The following is an 18,794-nucleotide window of genomic DNA, read 5'->3' as shown; positions in this document are numbered from 1 at the left end:
GTAAAGTGTGTTGAGGGATATGTGACACCATGTGTCTGTGTCATGCACTCTGGACTCACGAAACTAATCAGTCCCAGGTGTATTTAACGAAGTACATTAGATAACTGGCACAGGGCCAACTATCCACTGAAACAACAGTAGATTCTAGAGGGAGGAAGTACATTAAATATGAGGCAAAGATTCTCCTTTTCTTCTCTATCCATGTACGGATGGCTGTGATGATGGGTGTACAGGTGGGTATACATGGGTATGAGAATGCATTGACAACTGTGACGCTATAAACCATTTAAAATACACATAAATGTTGTGAAACCTGATGGACATAACAGACACACGTCCACTGCGTTTTTACAAGATCTATTTGTTTTATACGTCCACAAAACAAGTAACCATGACAACGGCCAGCAGTCTTCCACCACCTGACAAAGCCCCGTGGTGAGGAAGACCAAGGCTGTGTCCAAAACACTCAAAAACTACTGTGTCTTCAAAATGCAGGGTGTACTGTCTACAAAGCAAAACAGCCTCTTAACTACGGCGTCCTCAAAATATGTAGTCTAATAAGCATACTGCTTACTGTTTAGTGTGTATATTTTAGTATATATTTCACATTTGCTCCTGATTACTGACCATGTCCAGTTTACAATTGAGTATGTAAGTTGAGAACACTTTGGGTCCAATTGAGGAAGAGGGGGCTTTTTATTACAAGGGCAGATGTCTTACACTTCCTCAGTACCACTGGAAAATAGTATGGAGGATATGTTGGACTATAGTTCAACTGACCAGTGTTTTTCAACTCTAGTCCTCAGGGGCCACTTGCCAGAAGGTTTTTGTTGAAACCAGTAATTCACACTGGACTGGAGTTGAGAAACAATGTAGTAGATATGTATATTATCCAGGGATTTTAAGTACACTACATGTACAGAAAATGTTGCCTACTTAACAAATTTCTTACCCAGTGTACTCAACTTATATACTTGATAGTTGTGAGCAAGGCCCGAGACACTCACACACATACACACACACACACACACACACACACATACACGGACATGGGACACCATCAACAGAATGGATAACACTAAGGCAGAGTAGACTCCTTGTCAGCCTATCTCAAAACCAAAACAAGATGAGACCGTAACAACAGAGTGGCTCTACTACATCTGTAGTGTGGAGTGTCAGGGGGAATCAGGCAGCTAGTGTGAGGGAAAACGAGAGGAGACACATGGTAGAACACGAGACACATGGAACACAGGATGGATTCACCGTAGGGGAAATGAGAGGTTTAAGTTAACAACACTGGGACTGATGACACAGGAGATGGGGAAAAGGCCAATGAAGAGAGGGGTAAGCTTTCGACAAGTGGTTCGGAGTGGAATGTCTGGACATGAGAGCCAGACTGTGCAATCTATAATGTGCTACAGAATGAGAAACTATTTGGCTAGAAGAATTGTGAATGACCATATCGATGAGGAACAGGATTGGCTGTGGTTGTGGATTTTGTTATTTATTTTTTTGGACACAAGGATATTGCCAATTTTGGCCATAGTACATTGTTTATTTGGATTATTGGTACCTGCCATTTTCAATCATGTATTTGTATTTTTCAAGACTTTGTATATTTAAGTTATTTGTTTTTAAGTTATTATTCATGTCTTTTTTTTCTTGTTTTTGTTTACACAGAAGTAAATTATAAAGCAATTTACTAAGCAATTAATTACAAAGTAATGTAAAGTGACACTTCGGACTCAAGTGTCCAGTCAATTTGGGGATTGTGCAACAGGAACAAGAGGGGATTCCATGATGTAGAACAAAATCTCCTCACGATGATTCCTAGAGACAAGAATCTCCACGGGACTGGACACCTCTTGAATCTCCGCTGGGGGAGGGCCACTGAGGGTGTTGGTGTGGAGAGGTGTCTTCATCCGGGAAGTGTGGATGCCCAAGTGATGGATTAGGAAAGGGCAGATGAAGTCTACCTCCACTACATACTCAACCCTCCACAGTGCACTGTATCATTACTCAACCCCCCATACTGCACTGTGTCATTACTCAACCCTCCACAGTGCACTGTATCATTACTCAATCCCCCATACTGCACTGTGTCATTACTCAACCCCCCATACTGCACTGTGTCATTACTCAATCCCCCATACTGCACTGTATCATTACTCAACCCCCCCACACTGCACTGTATCATTACTCAACCCCCCATACTGCACTGTGTCATTACTCAATCCACAAACACTGCAGTGTGTCATTACTCAACCCTCCACACTGCAGTGTGTCATTACTCAACCCTCCACACTGCACTGTGTCATTACTCAACCCCCCATACTGCACTGTGTCATTACTCAATCCCCCACACAGCACTGTGTCATTACTCAACCCCCCATACTGCACTGTGTTATTACTCAACCCCCCACACAGCACTGTATCATTACTCAACCCCCCATACTGCACTGTGTCATTACTCAACCCCCCACACAGCACTGTGTCATTACTCAATCCCCCATACTGCACTGTGTCATTACTCAACCCCCCATACTGCACTGTGTCATTACTCAACCCCCCATACTGCACTGTGTCATTACTCAATCCCCCATACTGCACTGTATCATTACTCAACCCCCCCACACTGCACTGTATCATTACTCAACCCCCCATACTGCACTGTGTCATTACTCAATCCCCCACACTGCACTCTATCATTACTCAACCCCCCCACACTGCACTGTGTCATTACTCAATCCACAAACACTGCACTGTGTCATTACTCAATCCCCCACACATTGTGTTATTACTAAGACTTCTACACACCATTATATACACAGCACACACACACATATACATTACCCACAAACATGTATACACACATTGTACATATGCACACACGCATGCACATCCACATATTCATTGCAAACATACATATGGTATATTCAGGCATTCAATCTGTCATACACGGATGCTACAGAACAGATTGCTTTCTCAGCATGCGATACACAATCTCACACATACAGAAAGACTTGTCACTTGACTACTTGGCATGAATACCAAGTGAGCCGACAGCGCTGGTTCCACCTCAGGTCATCTGGTCACAGTTCCCCAGAACTGAATCCCGAGACACTTTTCTCTGCATAAGCCTACTGTATCATAAGATTTCTCTGCATTTTGGAACACGGTCGCCCTTTCAAGCACCGATATGGATACATCCTAGAAAACACTCATGTACATTGTTAGGTGTTTAAACGCAGAAACAACGGCATTTCGTGTTGATCCTCGTGGACATACGGGACGAAACCAGTCAGCTTCAGCGCGGGGGTATCTGAGATGCACTGGGTTGCAGCCAGTCGTTAAACTGAACACAGGAAAAGTTGCAGCAAGGTTGACCAACGCTCATCTCTTCCAAAAACAAAGCACTTCCCAATTCTTAGGCTAACCCTAAGCGTTTTACTCATCCCGGTGAGTGAAGACTAGCCTCTCACGATTTCCCATAAATACAAAACAAAATGATACCACTGCACACCCAATGTCAAGGTATTGCCCACACTGAACCCTTACCGTTTATTTCCAGCACAGGTGCTGCTAGTTCCTTGAAATGAAGCGGGCCAAGACATGCGAGACTTTTTAAGTCCCGGGCGGTCGCTTGTGTCCACGGCATTGGAGCGCTCGATCTGCCGATGGTGATGCCGGTCAGTGTCCGAATATCCGCGGTGTTTAATTCTGATGGGGGTCCGCGGTTGCCTCCAGAGGTGCTGCGGGGGCCTGAGGGTCGCATGTCCTTCTCGAGGAACGGGCAGCGAAAGAGACAAGCTCTTCTTGGAGCAAGGTGGTGTCTCCATCAGTGAAAATAATCTAAAAAATACTTCAAACAAGGAAATATCCTTGCATAAAGTAGCCTAAATTAGTAGGATTTAAGAGTTGTGCTTTGGCTGTAAACTGTTTTAATAAAAACAAATATATGTCTATTTTCATCATGGTCCCATTTCACAATAATGTTGCGCGAGACCGTTTCAAGTGCACGCCGCAAATAATAATTTTAAACATAAGGGACACATCACAGTGCACGTGTAAATAGCGATCTCTTCTAAAAGATTTTAGTTCTAGAATTAGCCTACTGCTAATGTCAAACCCCAATCCAAAAATAACTGAAATTCAGTAAGTACCTATAGTTAGTAGGCTATGCTGATATTCAGCATTTTAAAAAATGAATTAAAAAATATCCGAGCGGCAGATGCCGGGAGACAGTCGCCCGCGATGCCTCCCCTGAAGTTACTTGCCGCATCACTCATGGCTGAATTGTTCACTCATTTATGGCGGAGTTTATTGCTTTTATCAGTCACGTATTGTCGAAGTAGCCTATACAGACGGATGGCGCTAGTATTGCTGCTACCGGCTTCGCCTGTCAGTCAGAACTCTCCACTAATCACTTCGTCTCCAACCGAAGCCATAAAGTCTCCAAATGTTAGGCTACCAGGGCTCGTTCAACGGGAACCACGACCGAGCTTGCAATTCCATTTGTTAAAAAAAAGGAATCCACCGGGCACAGTTAACAATAGGTAGGCTATAGGCTAATACGGATTTAACTTTAAACATGGCAGTTCATAAAAGCTGCCTCTCATGATAACATTCATACATAGTCAAGAATGGCTGTATCCGAAAAGCTGCCACAGTTGTCTTCCAATGCTTAAATCATTACATTACTGCGAGTAACCAGTGGCAACCAAGTGTCGAGATCTCTCCCGTGCGCTCTTCATTTCATAGGTCCGATTTCTTTTCTTCTTTTCCCTTTTCCTCCAGCTTGTCCGCAGCAGTTTTGTGATGTTTGCTATTTACCATTACATCTTCTTTACCATATCTCGCTACTCACGACGTGATCATCTCTCTCTCTCTCTCTCTCTCTCTCTCTCTCTCTCTCTCTCTCTCTCTCTCTCTCTCTCTCTCTCTCTCTCTCTCTCTCTCTCTCTCTCTCTCTCTCGTTCTGTCTTCTCCCTTTTCATCAGTCTTGGTGAACTGATATAGCAAATACGCTCTTCTGTTCAATACATCAGTAGGCTATCTGCTAGCTTTTTTAATTTTCCAAAAAATTCTATTTGATCATCCTCTTGGTTGTGAGAGATTTGCTGTCACAGCATATCAGGTAGTATTAACAATCGAATTTAATTCAGCGAAGCTTCTGTTTTTTTATCACCATGATGTGTTTTGATGTGGTCATGTAGTAATACGCCAGGAAAATCGAAATTCGGTCAGCTCTCATTCCGCGTTTGTTAAGCTTGTCGCAGTATTCTTCATCTTGAGACACAGTAGGCAACAGTACGATACTCTACCCTCCTAGATAGTACTGTAGCCTACACTGGCTACTCGGTAATAAAATCTGGGGGTCGACGTGCTTTGTGATAGCTACTTCAGTAATAGCCTATATTAATCACAAAGCTCTGTTCAATTGTATATCTATCAAACATTGAGGTAATGAAGTTATCCTCTTGCCTGCAATATAAACTATGGAATGTCACCCCCGTAGAGGCAGAGCGTCCATTCCACATAAACACACGGTGATTCAGTTTCCACTTCAACGCATGCAACTACGTGTCAGTCTCTGTCCATGAATTCATTGCATTTTTCAGCCAAATCTTATATAACGTGTACTGGCTCATGATTATGTTTAACTAAGTTGTAGATCTATTATGACTGTGCAAGTCAGAAAGGCTTGTCAAAAACGGCATCAATTGCGTTTATTTATAGGCCTAAGGAATTATGGAACTATTATAGCACTAGAAAACGACACACAAACGTATACAATTTTACTCGTGTGCAAGTTTCTTTTAATTTCTCAGCGATTACATCTAGTGAGATTCATACAGCGCACCAGCTTCAGCAAAAGTGATTTTCTCACGGGCGCAGCAGAACCGTTGTCACGTGATTTGCAAGAAGGCAGAAATGGAGAACCTGGGGTCAGTAAAAAAACAAACCAAAAAAAAAAGCAAGCACATTTCAAAAATAAATGCTGTGAGATTAGGCTATGCTTCCCCCTTTTCAGTGGGCCCAACATGGCAGATTATTATTATATGGAGAGTTAATACTAGAACACGGTGTGTGCAAATTTCCCATCGTCTACATACAAACCTGTCACATGGGATATCGGTTTTGTCACAGCCAGTGTATTTACACGTTGTGTATATCCCCTGTTCATCCCCAAGTCCCCGCCTGTGTCTGCTCCACTTCCTGCACTATATGTAAATAACATCTTTGCAGTTCCCTACAAAAGACACAAAGCATCCCTGCAAAACCCAGAGGTTTTTGCTATATTGCTTGCAATATCTGATTACAAGGCATCTTCGATAATACACTGGCAAATGTGAACATAATCCAGTATGACAATGACGGGTAGACAAAGGCTAATGCTTGCTAATTTACATGTTCTGAAGAGAAATTGTGTATGATCAGTTGGAGTTTTTACTCCAACCCTAACAAAGCACACCGCATTCAACAGCTAGTTGAGCCACCAACCAGTAGAGTCAGGTGTGCAGACGAGGGATGAAATGAAAAGCTCTGCGATTGTAATTCCCAGAAGGGGGCTTGGTTACCACTAGTGATTAGTCAACAGGACCAGTGCAGAGGACAGAAGTAGCAATGGATTAGCACAGAATGAAGACAATTGGACCAGTGTAGTGATATCAGCCGACAATACCGATGCAGTCAATTCTGCGTGTGTTTGGACAGTGTACAGAGCCCAAGGGGGTTGAAACTTCTGCAGGGGCTACTTAGAAGACCAATAAAATAAGACGCACAAATTTAAATAACATTTACTCGTTCAAAAACCTTGCACAAAATAAAACTGGCGAGTATAGCGGTATAGATTGTGACACACAGCATAGTTTAAGCCAAAGACATTAGCTTGTCTTGCTCCATACAAAGTACAAGTCATCAACCACAACACAGAAAGCTTCACTTTGGGATTATAATCACTCAGTCGAGAACACAAGCACACACACACACCTAAATGAAACGATGACTTCAAATACCACTGTAACCTCAATATGTACACAGCAAAAACACGGTAAGCATTTAAAAGTCTGTTAATAGCAAACTGGATTACATAGAAAAAGGCACAGGCTTAAACAGGTCAAGAAATGACTAGCAGTAAATATCAGAGGTAATGCGTTTTCACAATCATAATGTACCTGCAGATAAAGGCTATACCGGACCTGAGACTAATGCTATCGCTGACCAGTCACATTTCTGTAAAAGTCACAGCCGGCAGAGATTAATAGCAATCACTGACAAATAGGATTGCCGTTCTAATCACCCCCCCCAATGGAATAGGATTAACAGCAAATGCTGACTAACCACAATTACAGAAATACAAGCAAAGGCCTTAGGAATCGAATCTTATAAACCTAAAAGATCGCAGGAGGGCTGCCCGACACTGCGTTCTAATCAGCACATTACACCAGCCTATAACCAATTACATAGGGCTCTCACAAGGCCAGCTCTAACCCCAAAAGCCCTATGCAGGCCATGCCAACTGCTTAGAAATGTGTCCCTCTACTGGCCTGCAGGGGGAAACATCTCCATCTACTGGCCTGGAGGGCGAACAGCAACAGTGTTAGACTCCAGTGGCGAAGTGGGGAGACCAGGCAAACTGACATGGGCTCCACGCCTCTGGGATGCTCCGTGACGGCGGAAACACAGCGTCTTCACCAGCTTTAACAGCTTTAACAGCTTCAGAACACAAAAACGCCCGGGGAGAACAGTGAGAAGAGAGCAAAATAAAACCATGTGAGGAAGTGAGAAGAAACACAGAAACAAAGTCTAACACCACGCTGCTCCCAACCAATCAAAACTCCATACACCTAACAGGAAGCTATATTTTACAGAAATGCCGATTCCCAATAAGAAAAAGAAAAAAAGAAAGATAACAAGGCAAGCTAGCCATGGAGGAAAGGCATACTACATTCCATATGGGGGAAAAAATATATATATATAAAAAGCAGGAATGTTGAACTTGTTCCAAAGGCTATTTTCAGCACAAATCAATTCCTGCATTTAACATAAAGGTCCACTAAAATAAAGGTTAAAAAATTAAATTGGAAAAAAAAAAATAATTCATACACACCAAAATTATATTTACAAACAAATATCCCACTAGGTGACCAAACTGGCCAATGGGAGGAAAGCAGCAGGCTGACCCGGGGTGCGGGCAGGAGCCACAGCTCCCCCTGGGGGTCATGGGCAGGAACGCAGCGGAGGATTTCAGGGGGCCTCCAGTCAGAATATGCGCTTGCGCTTCATGTAGGAGTCGGCGTAGTGCCCCCCCAGGCCCTGCGAGTGCTGGCCCACGTAGCCGCCCTCCGGGCTGGGCTCAGGGGAGGGGATGAGCCGGGAGAACAACCGCTTCTGCCCCCCCACGGGCGTCTGGGGGGGAAGAGACGCGCACAAAAACACACGCTTGACCCATGCAAAATGACTTCACTTAGACCTATACACATAGTCACAGTAATGAATAACAGACTGGGTCCTTAAACCCGGTTTGCAACGCAGCCTTAAAGCTAGGGAGAATTCTGCGGAATGTAATGTGTTCTTGGCCCCAAAAGCCTTTAGTGTGCATATTGAATATGTAAAGTATACAAAGAGGGGGACAGTATGGTACGCACACAGAAGGGCCCTACCTTGATAGCGGCCCCTGGGGCAGAGGAGTACAGACTGCTAGCCGGAGACATGGGGGGCATTCCCACAGCCTGAAAGAAAATACCAAACTCAGCCAAAATAGACGCGCACACGCCGCGCACACGCCGCGCACACGCCTAGCACACGCCTAGCACACGCCTAGCACACGCCTAGCACACGCCTAGCACACGCCTAGCACACGCACCTTGTTGAGCTGGGCAGAGGGGGCAGCAACTGCGGAGGAACTGTAGTAGGTGGAGAGAGGCGGGTTCAGGGGAAAAGCGTAGCTGGGCTGGTGCAGGTGCTGCTGAAAACAGAATCAGGTGGCAGAGTTCAGGGTTCAGACGTGACTGGTGACAATTCTCTAGGCAATACAAACGAGGCGGGGCATTACCTGTCCAAATCCTCCGAGAAGGTTGGGGTCCAGGTCTTCCTGAGCCTCAAACAAGTGGCTCCGCCCATCCTGCAGACATATAACCAATGAGAGGATGGACAACCAGAGGCAAGAGATGAGAGAGAAGAGCACAGCGAGTGAGTGAGGGAGAGCCCCACCTGGTGGACAGGCAGGTACTGCGGTTCATGGCACTGGAGGCTCCGTGCAGGGCGATGTGATGTCATACTGCCCGGCAGAGGCTTCTTCCTGTACGGGTGCGGTCTGCAGTTGCCCCCCGAGGGATGACCTGAGAACAGACCGTGTGCTGCGAGGGGTGGGGTCCCGACTCTGGGCAGCTCCCCCAAAATGGACACCTGGAAGAGAGGCGAGAGCGTGAGGCGAGGGGGGGAAAAAGGGATTTGGGCTCGTGCAGGTGCAGGTGCGTGCCCGTGCACTCCAACTCACCCCGGGCGTGGCCGGCCCCTCTCCACCCAGCATGCCGCCCAAGAGCGGCGGCGCCGTGGGAGACTCCCTGAGGAGGGTGTGGCCCATGGCGGGAGGCCTGATCGGTCCTGGAGTGTCAGGTATCACGCCGCCTACAGGCAGAGCACAGCATTACAGCCACATACCCAGCACACACAACGGATAAATGCGCATAGGGCAGTGATCAAGCCAGTTCCTGGAGATATATGACCCTGTAGGTTCTCCCCCTCTTTTGGCAGCCAGAGATTTTAAGGAGCTGCAGTTGAGTTATGCATGCCAAATTTGGGTGGAAGTGAAAACGTTCAGGATGGTAGATCTCCAGGAACAGGGTTGGGCACCAGTGTTGAAGGGTAATAAACTGCAGGGGGGGGGAAGGCATCTCCTCACCTGGGGAAAGGTCTGGCATCATAGCCCCTCCCTGCTGAAGAGGCAGAGCTGTGATTGGCGTTTCACCCAGGAGCCCCGCCTACGACAGGTCACACCACAGGACAAATTCAAGGGTAGTCCGAAACGCAGCATTCCAATTGGCCCAGCCAGGCCGCTTATCACACGCACACCGAATCAACACACCGCAAAGCACAGCACACAGTTCACTCACACAGGGCAGCAGCCGGGTTTCACCGTGTAGAACCTGCGCCCATAGGAAAGGGCTCGCAAATACAGAGTGCTGACAGGAGAGGGCAAGAGAGTGGCAGAGAGAGAGGGTAAATGAGTGAGAGGTGAGAGAGGGAGCAACAGGTGAGAGGGAGCAATGGTTGAGTGGGAGCAGGTAGAATTGCCCATCACACCAGTTTCCCAAGAGACCCAAATAAAGAGAGAGAACTCATCTAAGCCTGGGTAAGTCGGAAAAAAGGTACACTTCCCAAAATGTTTTAAATAGAACTAGTACAGATAATGAGTTGTTAGGGTGTTTTTGCAACACAACCCGAATGAGACCGACAGAAGCGCTCGGTACCTGCTGCATCTGGGCCTGGTTTTGCAGCAGCAGCTGCAGCAATGCAGCCGAGAGCGCGGGATTGGCCAACAGCGGCAAGGCAGCAGCAGCCCCCAGGATGCCTGCAGAGAGAGAACAATCACAGTCATATCCCCGCCCCAGCCAGCTGCCAATCTCACTGCAACGGGCAAAGCGGTTAGGCTAGGCAGTGGCTAAGTTATGGGCAGCATGAGTTTACATGTCTGCATTGCGTTCATGTTAGGTGAATAGGGTTTGGGCATTCCCCACTTATCACCTTTCTGGGGTGCCTACTAAAAGTATGAGGATCACCCCACACAGCTACCTGCTTCTGTCTCCCAACACCTACTTTAGCCTCGGTGCCTGCCTTCTTGCTCCCCCTTGTGGGGCAGCCGGGTTAATGTAGCAATTTAGAAATTCTGAAATAAATACCCAAATATTTCAAACTACTTTAAAAAAACATTCTTTGGCCAAATGAACAGCCCTAGCTGTTGCTGAGAGGGCAGTGCCAGTAATGTGGTCTAATATGAGGGGAGCGGTTCATGCAGTTAATGAGGTTAACACGAGGTCGCAGGCCGGCTGTGGTACCTTGCTTCCTGCCCTGAGCGAGGGGGTTCAGCAGCATCCTCAGAGTGGCCGGGTTGTTGAGGCTCGACAGAATCTGCAGAGCACTAGGTTCTGGAAGGAGCCCTTTGCCTCTGTTCAACCCCTGAGAAAGTAGAGGAAAAAATAAGAAAGTTTAGGACAGGTAAAAAGCAGGAGGACAGTGTAAAAGCAGCACTATGGTGCAGTAGAGCAGCAGCAGGACAGTGTAAAAGCAGCACTATGGTGCAGTAGAGCAGCAGGACAGTGTAAAAGCAGCACTATGGTGCATTAGGGCAGCAGGACAGTGTAAAAGCAGCACTATGGCGCAGTAGAGTAGCAGCAGGACAGTGTAAAAGCAGCGCTATGGTGCAGGAGAGCAGCAGCAGGACAGTGTAAAAGCAGCACTATGGCGCATTAGAGCAGCAGGACAGTGTAAAAGCAGCACTATGGTGCATTAGGGCAGCAGGACAGTGTAAAAGCAGCACTATGGCGCATTAGAGCAGCAGGACAGTGTAAAAGCAGCGCTATGGTGCAGTAGAGCAGCAGCAGGACAGTGTAAAAGCAGCGCTATGGTGCAGTAGAGCAGCAGGACAGTGTAAAAGCAGCACTATGGCGCATTAGAGCAGCAGGACAGTGTAAAAGCAGCACTATGGCGCATTAGAGCAGCAGGACAGTGTAAAAGCAGCGCTATGGCGCATTAGAGCAGCAGCAGGACAGTGTAAAAGCAGCACTATGGCGCATTAGAGCAGCAGGACAGTGTAAAAGCAGCGCTATGGTGCAGTAGAGCAGCAGGACAGTGTAAAAGCAGCACTATGGCGCATTAGAGCAGCAGGACAGTGTAAAAGCAGCGCTATGGTGCAGTAGAGCAGCAGCAGGACAGTGTAAAAGCAGCACTATGGCGCATTAGGGCAGCAGGACAGTGTAAAAGCATGAGGAAAGAGTAAAAGGGGGAATACCATTGTCTGGGCAGCGATGAGGGCAGCCAGCATGCTCCTCCCAGGGGGCCCTGGGGCGCAGAAAGAAACCCGAATGTTTGTCCCGCCCAGCGCACGCCCGTCAGTCGCCCTCTGGACCTCTTCCGCCATCTCCGCCGTGGCAAATTCCAGAACTGCAAAACGGTGGAAACTACCATCCTGCCCCTGGGCCAGCTGGAAGACAAGAAGCGCAGTTCATACAGCCGTGTGAGGAAGGGAAGTCTATAGTGCAGACTCACACACAGCCCAAATACAGCCGTGTGAGGAAGGGAAGTCTATAGTGCAGACACACACACAGCCCAAATACAGCCATGTGAAGAAGGGAATATACAATATACCCGACCTGTACAGTGAACATCTGACCCACAATCACTTTCCACACCATGAAGTAATAATGTATACCGCACATGAGGAAGATTGTTTTATACAGACATCAGATTTCAGAATGTGAAATTATGCACTGGTATATACGCACCTATAGCATAACATTTTACCTCAATCGAAGTAATATATAAAAAATATATATATACAATTTTTTTAAAAGTTTTTAATCAATTTGAATTGCTACATGATTTCTCAATATTTACTCAAATTTAGTTTGCATTTATTGGGGGCTGGTGGGTATCTAAGAGAATTCCATTTATTCTATGCTGTTCAAACTGCCATTTTGAGCATTGTTATTTCCATAAATTGTGGCATTGCAAGTGAATCAGAAGGTATCAAAATTAACTGATTTACATTTAACAAAAATGAAATGTCACAGTTGAGAAGCAGTATGTGAACGGTGACAGAAGAGGTGGGCGTGCGACAGAGAGAGAGGAGAGAGAGAGGAGAGAGAGAGAGAGAGAGAGAGCCAGTGTACGTGCGTGAATGAATGCGCATATATGCACACTTGGCAGAAGAGGAGTGCGTGCAGGAGACCGCATAAAGGCACAACTGTCACTCTTTCCTGTTCCAGAAAGGCCAATGTCCAACTGCACCTCTGACAATCAGGTGGCCGTTGCTACGGCAACGTGCAGCATTCACAGGGAAATCGGGGCAAAGGTCAATCCATTCGAGGAATAATAGAAACCAATGACAACCACTGGCACTACACGCAATCTGTACGCAAGAGGGCGCGCGTGTGTATATACACAACAGTTTGCGGGCGGGCAGAAGAGAGCCGTGCGTAGGCGGGCGCGCACCTGGCAGAAGAGGGGCGCGTAGGCGAGGCTGAGGGCCTGGCTCAGGTGCTGGCCGTGCAGCAGGCCCGAGGGCAGCCGGTCCAGGCAGAGGCAGCGGGAGTGCAGCAGGGCGTAGGTGACCGAGCCCACCTCGGTCCAGTGCACGTACAGCATGCGCGCGCCCAGCTGCTTCCCCAGCAGCTCCGACTTGGCGCGCGCGGCCGAGTCCTTCTTCATGTACTCCACGAAGCCGTAGCCCTTGGAGTGGCCCGAGGAGGCGCTGTACACCAGGAAGCATCGCTCCAGGTTGCCGAAGGGCCGCACCAGCTCCTCGAACTGCTGCTGGGTGAAGGAGGGCGGCAGGTTGGCGATGCAGAGCAGGGCGTCGGTGGGCTGCAGCTGCACGGAGATGTCGCGCTCCCGCAGCGGACGCTGGTGGAACTGCTGGATGGCCGACTGCGCCTGCTCGCCGTTCAGCAGGGTGACGAACGCTGAGGGGGGGGGAACAGAGAGCACACCGCTACAGCACGGCCTGCAGGGAGACCTAAACTAACACACGTTTACATCCCGTGACCGGGAACACAGCACGGCCTGCAGGGAGACCTAAACTAACACACACGTTTACATCCCGGGACCGGGAACACAGCACGGCCTGCAGGGAGACCTAAACTAACACACACGGTTGGCGGTTCTAATCCCGGTGTAGCCACAATAAGATCCGCACAGCCGTTGGGCCCTTGAGCAAGGCCCTTAACCCAGCATTGCTCCAGGGGAGGATTGTCTCCTGCTTAGGCTAATCAACTGTACGTCGCTCTGGATAAGAGCGTCTGCCAAATGCCATTAATGTAATGTAATGTAATGTAAACTAACACACACGTTTACATCCCGTGACCGGGAACACAGCACAGCTTGCAGGGAGACCTAAACTAACACACACGTTTACATCCCACACCGCATTTCACCTTACCTATAGCGATAACAACCCAGAATTATTACTTCTTTAGCAAAAGTCTGACATGTTCAGCAGCCACTAAAACTAATGTCAACCTGAGTTTAAGAGAAGGTGTAATGGTGGCATTTGCTTGCCATTCAAAGCTAAAGGATAGGTATGGACATCCTGAACTGAGGTCCTATTTTTGGATTTTCTTTGATCATAAGTAGTGAATACCAAATTTCACTTCACAAACCATGAAAAAAAGCAACTTTTGAAAGTAGGAAGCTCACAGTATGTTAATTTATGTTCTCAGTAGAACATCGCAAGACTATTAGGAACATACTGTGACCTTCCCACTCTTCAAAAGACAAGGTTAACATGGTTTCTGAAGGCTGCAAAATTCACCCTCAATGCATGCCTTTGGAACCTGTGTCTGAGGATGCTGCACAAGGGTATTTTTTTTATTACACATTTCTAAGCAATCGGAGAAATCAGTGATCTCAACTACTATCCAAAAATAGGGGATGCATTCAAAAACGCCAAACCTATCCTTTAAGAATATATAACGAAGTACAAGCTCAAATGTGTGAAGATTTTAAAATAAAAATTAAATTAAAGAATATTTCCAGTTACCCAGAAGACCATCTATGTGCATCCAGTTTCGCTGAGATTCACAAGTTCTTGATGCAGTTACACAACGGACCTATAAGGACCCATATTTTTGCAGTGCTCAAATGCACCACAAATGAACACTGAACTCAGAAGCAACGTCTCTTTCCAGCCATAATGCCACGGTTACTCAAACATCCAAAGGTTAATTTGCGCATGCTTTTAATAATGCGTATGTAACTTCGACCCCAAGTACGGTAACCGTATCTGGTGCAAACTGACTAGCGAGAAACTTGAGTGGAGGCGACAAGATGGTTCGCAGAATGCCATCATTTCTTGTAGAGGCAATGTAGCAAGCCGTTAGCGACACACTACATCAGGGTTGTCAAACTCCAGTCCTGGCGGGCCACAGTGTCTGCTGGTTTTTGTGTTTTCCTTTGATTCAGCAACCAATTAAGGCCTTGAGAACAAGGTGTGGACTCTGTAGCCAACTAAAGACTTTGAATGTTTCTCTCGTGCTGAAACAAAAACCTGCAGACACGGCTGCCCTCCTGGACTGGAGTTTGACACCCCTGCACTACATAATATGACATGCATAGTAGAATGGCAATATTATGTGCCATTCGCACTGAGCAAATTAAGCTTTGGCGTAATTCAGGTAGAAGCAGTTCTCCATGAAACGGAGCACAAATGAAGCGCTGAGATGTCTGCGAGTAACCTTGTAACCTGATTGTATTCGGAAAGACGCCATGCTGCAAAGTTCCTTCTAAATTCTTGATGCAAGGCATATAGGACACTCAAATCGCAGCCCAACTACATGGATGGATAGATAACACTAGTACATTTCAACTTGCACAATTCACTTTTTGGGTGAACCGCACTTTCAAGTCTTCTTACAATTACTTTAAACAGCGTTTTGAATTTTGTGAACTGAAATTGGGCCAGCATTCACTTGCCTGCCTGAAGGTGCATCAACTTTTTTAATGAGGATTTCATACAGAAATATCATTTTCCCCAAATGGTTCCGAGGAGTTTGACTGCTAATATTTATAAGCAGGAAGAGAAGTTAATGGGCCCGACAGACGAATCGGCTACAGGGGGCTCCACGCGGGGGGCTCCCCTTGTGTACAGCGCTTCACATACTCACCAGTTCCTTTGTACTTGTCCACAAAGCAGTACTTCAGGTCATAGTCGGATAACAGCTCATGCACCTCCTGAGGGAGAATGAGAAAGCCCAGCGAGCCGCAGACCGTGAGTAACAGGGCAGCACACGGGGCGGAGCGAGTAGCATGTCTGGAGAAGAGGAATCTGTAGCATCCCAGCTAACAACGTTCTCACAATGTTACCAAAACGTGCAGTCAACGGATTAACATTTCCGCTATACGACAGCAACAACGCAAGAACATTTTGGGTTAGCTGGGATGTTTGGTGGAGCCTGAATAAACGAGGCAGAGGGAGGAGAGCAGCAAATCAAGGGATTTGGATTTATCCAAATGAGCAACTGAACTGTGGAGTTCAGCTGCCTTTTCATTTTGTGTACTGATGCCCCTTGTTCTCCCCCTGCCATCAGCCTCGCTCCCAGTAATCCCACCATTGTGTTAGTTGTCTTAATTTGGTTGAAGAACAATGTATTTTGTGCTCGCACCAAGATTCCTTTCTACACTGACAGCAGTGATGACGGTTAATCCACATTTCACCAAAGGGACAAGCAAATCAAACTTCACGTACAGTATCGCTTAGTTGATGCAATTCATTCGTGGAAACATGACTAAAGTACGAACAAAGCTTTACTGAACAACGGGCGAAAACATGTTGCCAGTGATTGGAGACAAAATACGTTTGTTCTTCCAATCTGGTTCCTAGTCATGTGGATAATACAGCCAAATTGCACATCTGTGCTACCTTCGAAAAGCCAGGTCACTGTGTGGTGCGCGCACACACAAGCAGTCTAGCACTTTCTTTTGCAGTTTGCAGCAGGTGAAAGCCGTAGCGTTGTCATCAACGGCTTTCCCATCTGGAACTCCCAGCATGCATCCTGCCAAACAATGCCCCAGGCTCACGGAGGGTCATTCTCCAGGGATCAGGCATGTTCGTGGCACATCATGCCACTGGACAGTCGGACAAATCCGTTTATTATATTGTTGCCAACCATTACTTTTTCTCGGAGGCAAGCAAATATTTAATGTTTTTTTTACAGCTAACAGGCAATTGTAGGTAGCAACAAGGTTTGTTACGCAAGTTTACCCACGCCACTGCCTGGCAGATTTATTTCAGCCAGGCACAATAACTTGACATTCGCTGGAGCCAGCTGGATCACGTAGCTAAAGGCAGCCCAAGTTATAACGTTACCCAACTAACAAAACGGTTAATACGAACCTAGATAACCCTAATACTATTGAAGTTAAACAATTTCATGAGTGATTATTGGAGATTCTCGCAGTCACAAGCTTTGTTAGCTAATGTTAACGCTACCAGTTAACTTATCAATATAGCCAATTAACATAACTTACAAGTCCAAAAACGAGTCACCATTCTACATGAATCATGCTAGCTAGCTAACGTTAGAATGCATGGTTAGCGTCACCATCGAGTGCCACTCAAGTTAGCGAGCTACTTCCAAAACACACATGGTTCTGCATCTAACGTTAGCCAGTTTGGCAAACAGCACAAGTTAACGTTTACTCGATCCGACAGCTGAATCCACCACGCTAGTGAAGACCACTCGTTGGCATCACACACCAGCTAAAGTTAGACCGTTCTAAGGTTTAATGTTAACGAACTTAAGCATTTGTCAATGTTTAGCTAGTCATCGCAGGCTGATTAAGGTGTTAACGAGTTTGATGGCTAGCTAACGTTAACTTATTTCACTCCCTAAACCTTAGCTACGTGAAAAGTTGAGTCAGCATAATGTTAGTATAAATAGCTACGCATACCATGAGCGCAGCTAAGTTAACGTTAAACTCGTTACGATCATTCAACCATTTTGATCTGGTCGAAACGGCATACAACAAGCGAGCTAACGTTAGTCTAGCCAAACACGATTGCTTGATAGCTAATGTTATATTAGTTCTAGCCAGTTAACTAATTTAGTGATTTGCTAACTTAGTTACCAGACTAGTGTTTAGTGGCAAACATTATCAGTAAAGCTAGCCAGCCAATTAACCAGTTAGTCATTTGGCTAGTTCGAAACAAGCTCGAAGTTACGGTAATACACTGCTAATTATGTTAGCTAACTTTCCATGCTAGCTAGGCGAGTTTAAAAAATTGATGCAATTGGGCCACCCATCCACATTTCGCTAGTTCAGCTGCCATGATTGAGCCACCACAATAACTTTTAACGAGTAAACGGTCGCGTCTGTGTTATTCTGGCAAATTCACTTGCCTGGTTGCTGATATCAGCCGGCAGATTTTTAATGATAATTTTTCGGCGATTGTAAAACTCCCGGCGTGTTCTTTCCAAACGCTTTTCTATCTCACTCGGACTCAGCACCGACAATTCTTCATCGACTCTCCGGTGGCCCTCCTCTCCCGTGGATGCCTCTTCGTCGCCAGGTTCTCCATCGGGCTCACTGCCTGCCATTGAAGCCCACTCCCCATGTTCGGCCGCGGCGTCACAGTGACCATATAACTGATGAGCGGTGAAGTTGGGCCCGACGCTGGAGTTCTCTTCTCTGGCTGCTACGTTAACGGACACCGCGGCTGCCATCATTCAGCTATACAGGTTTCAATCACAGCACTGCTACTAACAGGCTCGAGCAGTTTAAACAATACACACGTGGGAGTAACTCGGCTGATGATTGGATAGGAGGGAAGCTGCCGTTTGATTTTTTTCAAAAAACTACACGTACGGGGTGGGGAAAAGGTCACGTGCCCGATTTGAACCTCCCAAAAAGTTCTGTCGGGATGGGCAATACCACCGATTTTCTGTTCTAGCCGATATCAAGCAATACCAAGGCCTGTATCCCGATACCAATATCGATACTTTAATTGTATACATGGAGGAAATCATTGTGATTGATTGCTACTGTGGAAATTGGTAAATGCTGACATCAAAAGA

At 46.5% G+C, this 18,794-nt stretch overlaps 2 protein-coding genes across 3 annotated transcripts in view; both read right to left on the bottom strand.

Annotated features, from left to right (window-relative positions):
• The window catches only part of pde4a (phosphodiesterase 4A, cAMP-specific), a 31,414-nt gene extending 26,544 nt beyond the window's left edge, over positions 1 to 4,870 (bottom strand). Inside the window, exon 1 of the mRNA XM_061224302.1 lies at positions 3,559 to 4,870. Coding sequence (XP_061080286.1) covers positions 3,559 to 3,839 — 281 coding nt within the window. The 5' untranslated portion in view covers positions 3,840 to 4,870. The remainder of the gene's footprint in view (positions 1 to 3,558) is intronic.
• Positions 4,871 to 6,784: 1,914 nt separating this feature from the next.
• On the bottom strand, positions 6,785 to 18,528 carry raver1 (ribonucleoprotein, PTB-binding 1). Of its 2 annotated transcripts, none has more exons than XM_061225236.1 (13): positions 18,120 to 18,528; positions 15,885 to 15,951; positions 13,216 to 13,685; positions 12,014 to 12,205; positions 11,061 to 11,181; positions 10,476 to 10,576; positions 9,908 to 9,986; positions 9,503 to 9,633; positions 9,217 to 9,411; positions 9,059 to 9,127; positions 8,870 to 8,968; positions 8,667 to 8,735; positions 6,785 to 8,412 (listed from the first exon to the last, which is right to left on the bottom strand). In XM_061225236.1, the coding sequence occupies exons 1-13, from the start codon at positions 18,444 to 18,446 to the stop codon at positions 8,266 to 8,268; spliced, it is 2,067 nt and encodes a 688-aa protein (XP_061081220.1). In that variant the 5' UTR covers positions 18,447 to 18,528; the 3' UTR covers positions 6,785 to 8,265. The 2 variants fall into 2 exon arrangements, with proteins under 2 accessions (XP_061081220.1, XP_061081219.1); XM_061225235.1 differs by having other exon boundaries at positions 8,870 to 8,971; positions 18,120 to 18,527.
• Positions 18,529 to 18,794: the final 266 nt, after the last annotated feature.

This window comes from Conger conger, chromosome 16 (genome assembly GCF_963514075.1).
Source record: "Conger conger chromosome 16, fConCon1.1, whole genome shotgun sequence".
Lineage (NCBI taxonomy): Eukaryota > Metazoa > Chordata > Actinopteri > Anguilliformes > Congridae > Conger > Conger conger.
This window is presented reverse-complemented; position numbering and strand designations above follow the sequence as displayed.

Excerpts from the sequence above, each read along its gene's own strand:
- raver1 (XM_061225235.1), bottom strand. The coding sequence starts at position 18,446 with ATGATGGCAGCCGCGGTGTCCGTTAACGTAGCAGCCAGAGAAGAGAAC. Across the intron at positions 11,182-12,013 it reads TCATCGCTGCCCAGACAATG|GGGTTGAACAGAGGCAAAGG; the intron begins GTATTCCCCCTT and ends CTACTTTCTCAG. Across the intron at positions 9,634-9,907 it reads GATGCCAGACCTTTCCCCAG|GCGGCGTGATACCTGACACT; the intron begins GTGAGGAGATGC and ends CTCTGCCTGTAG.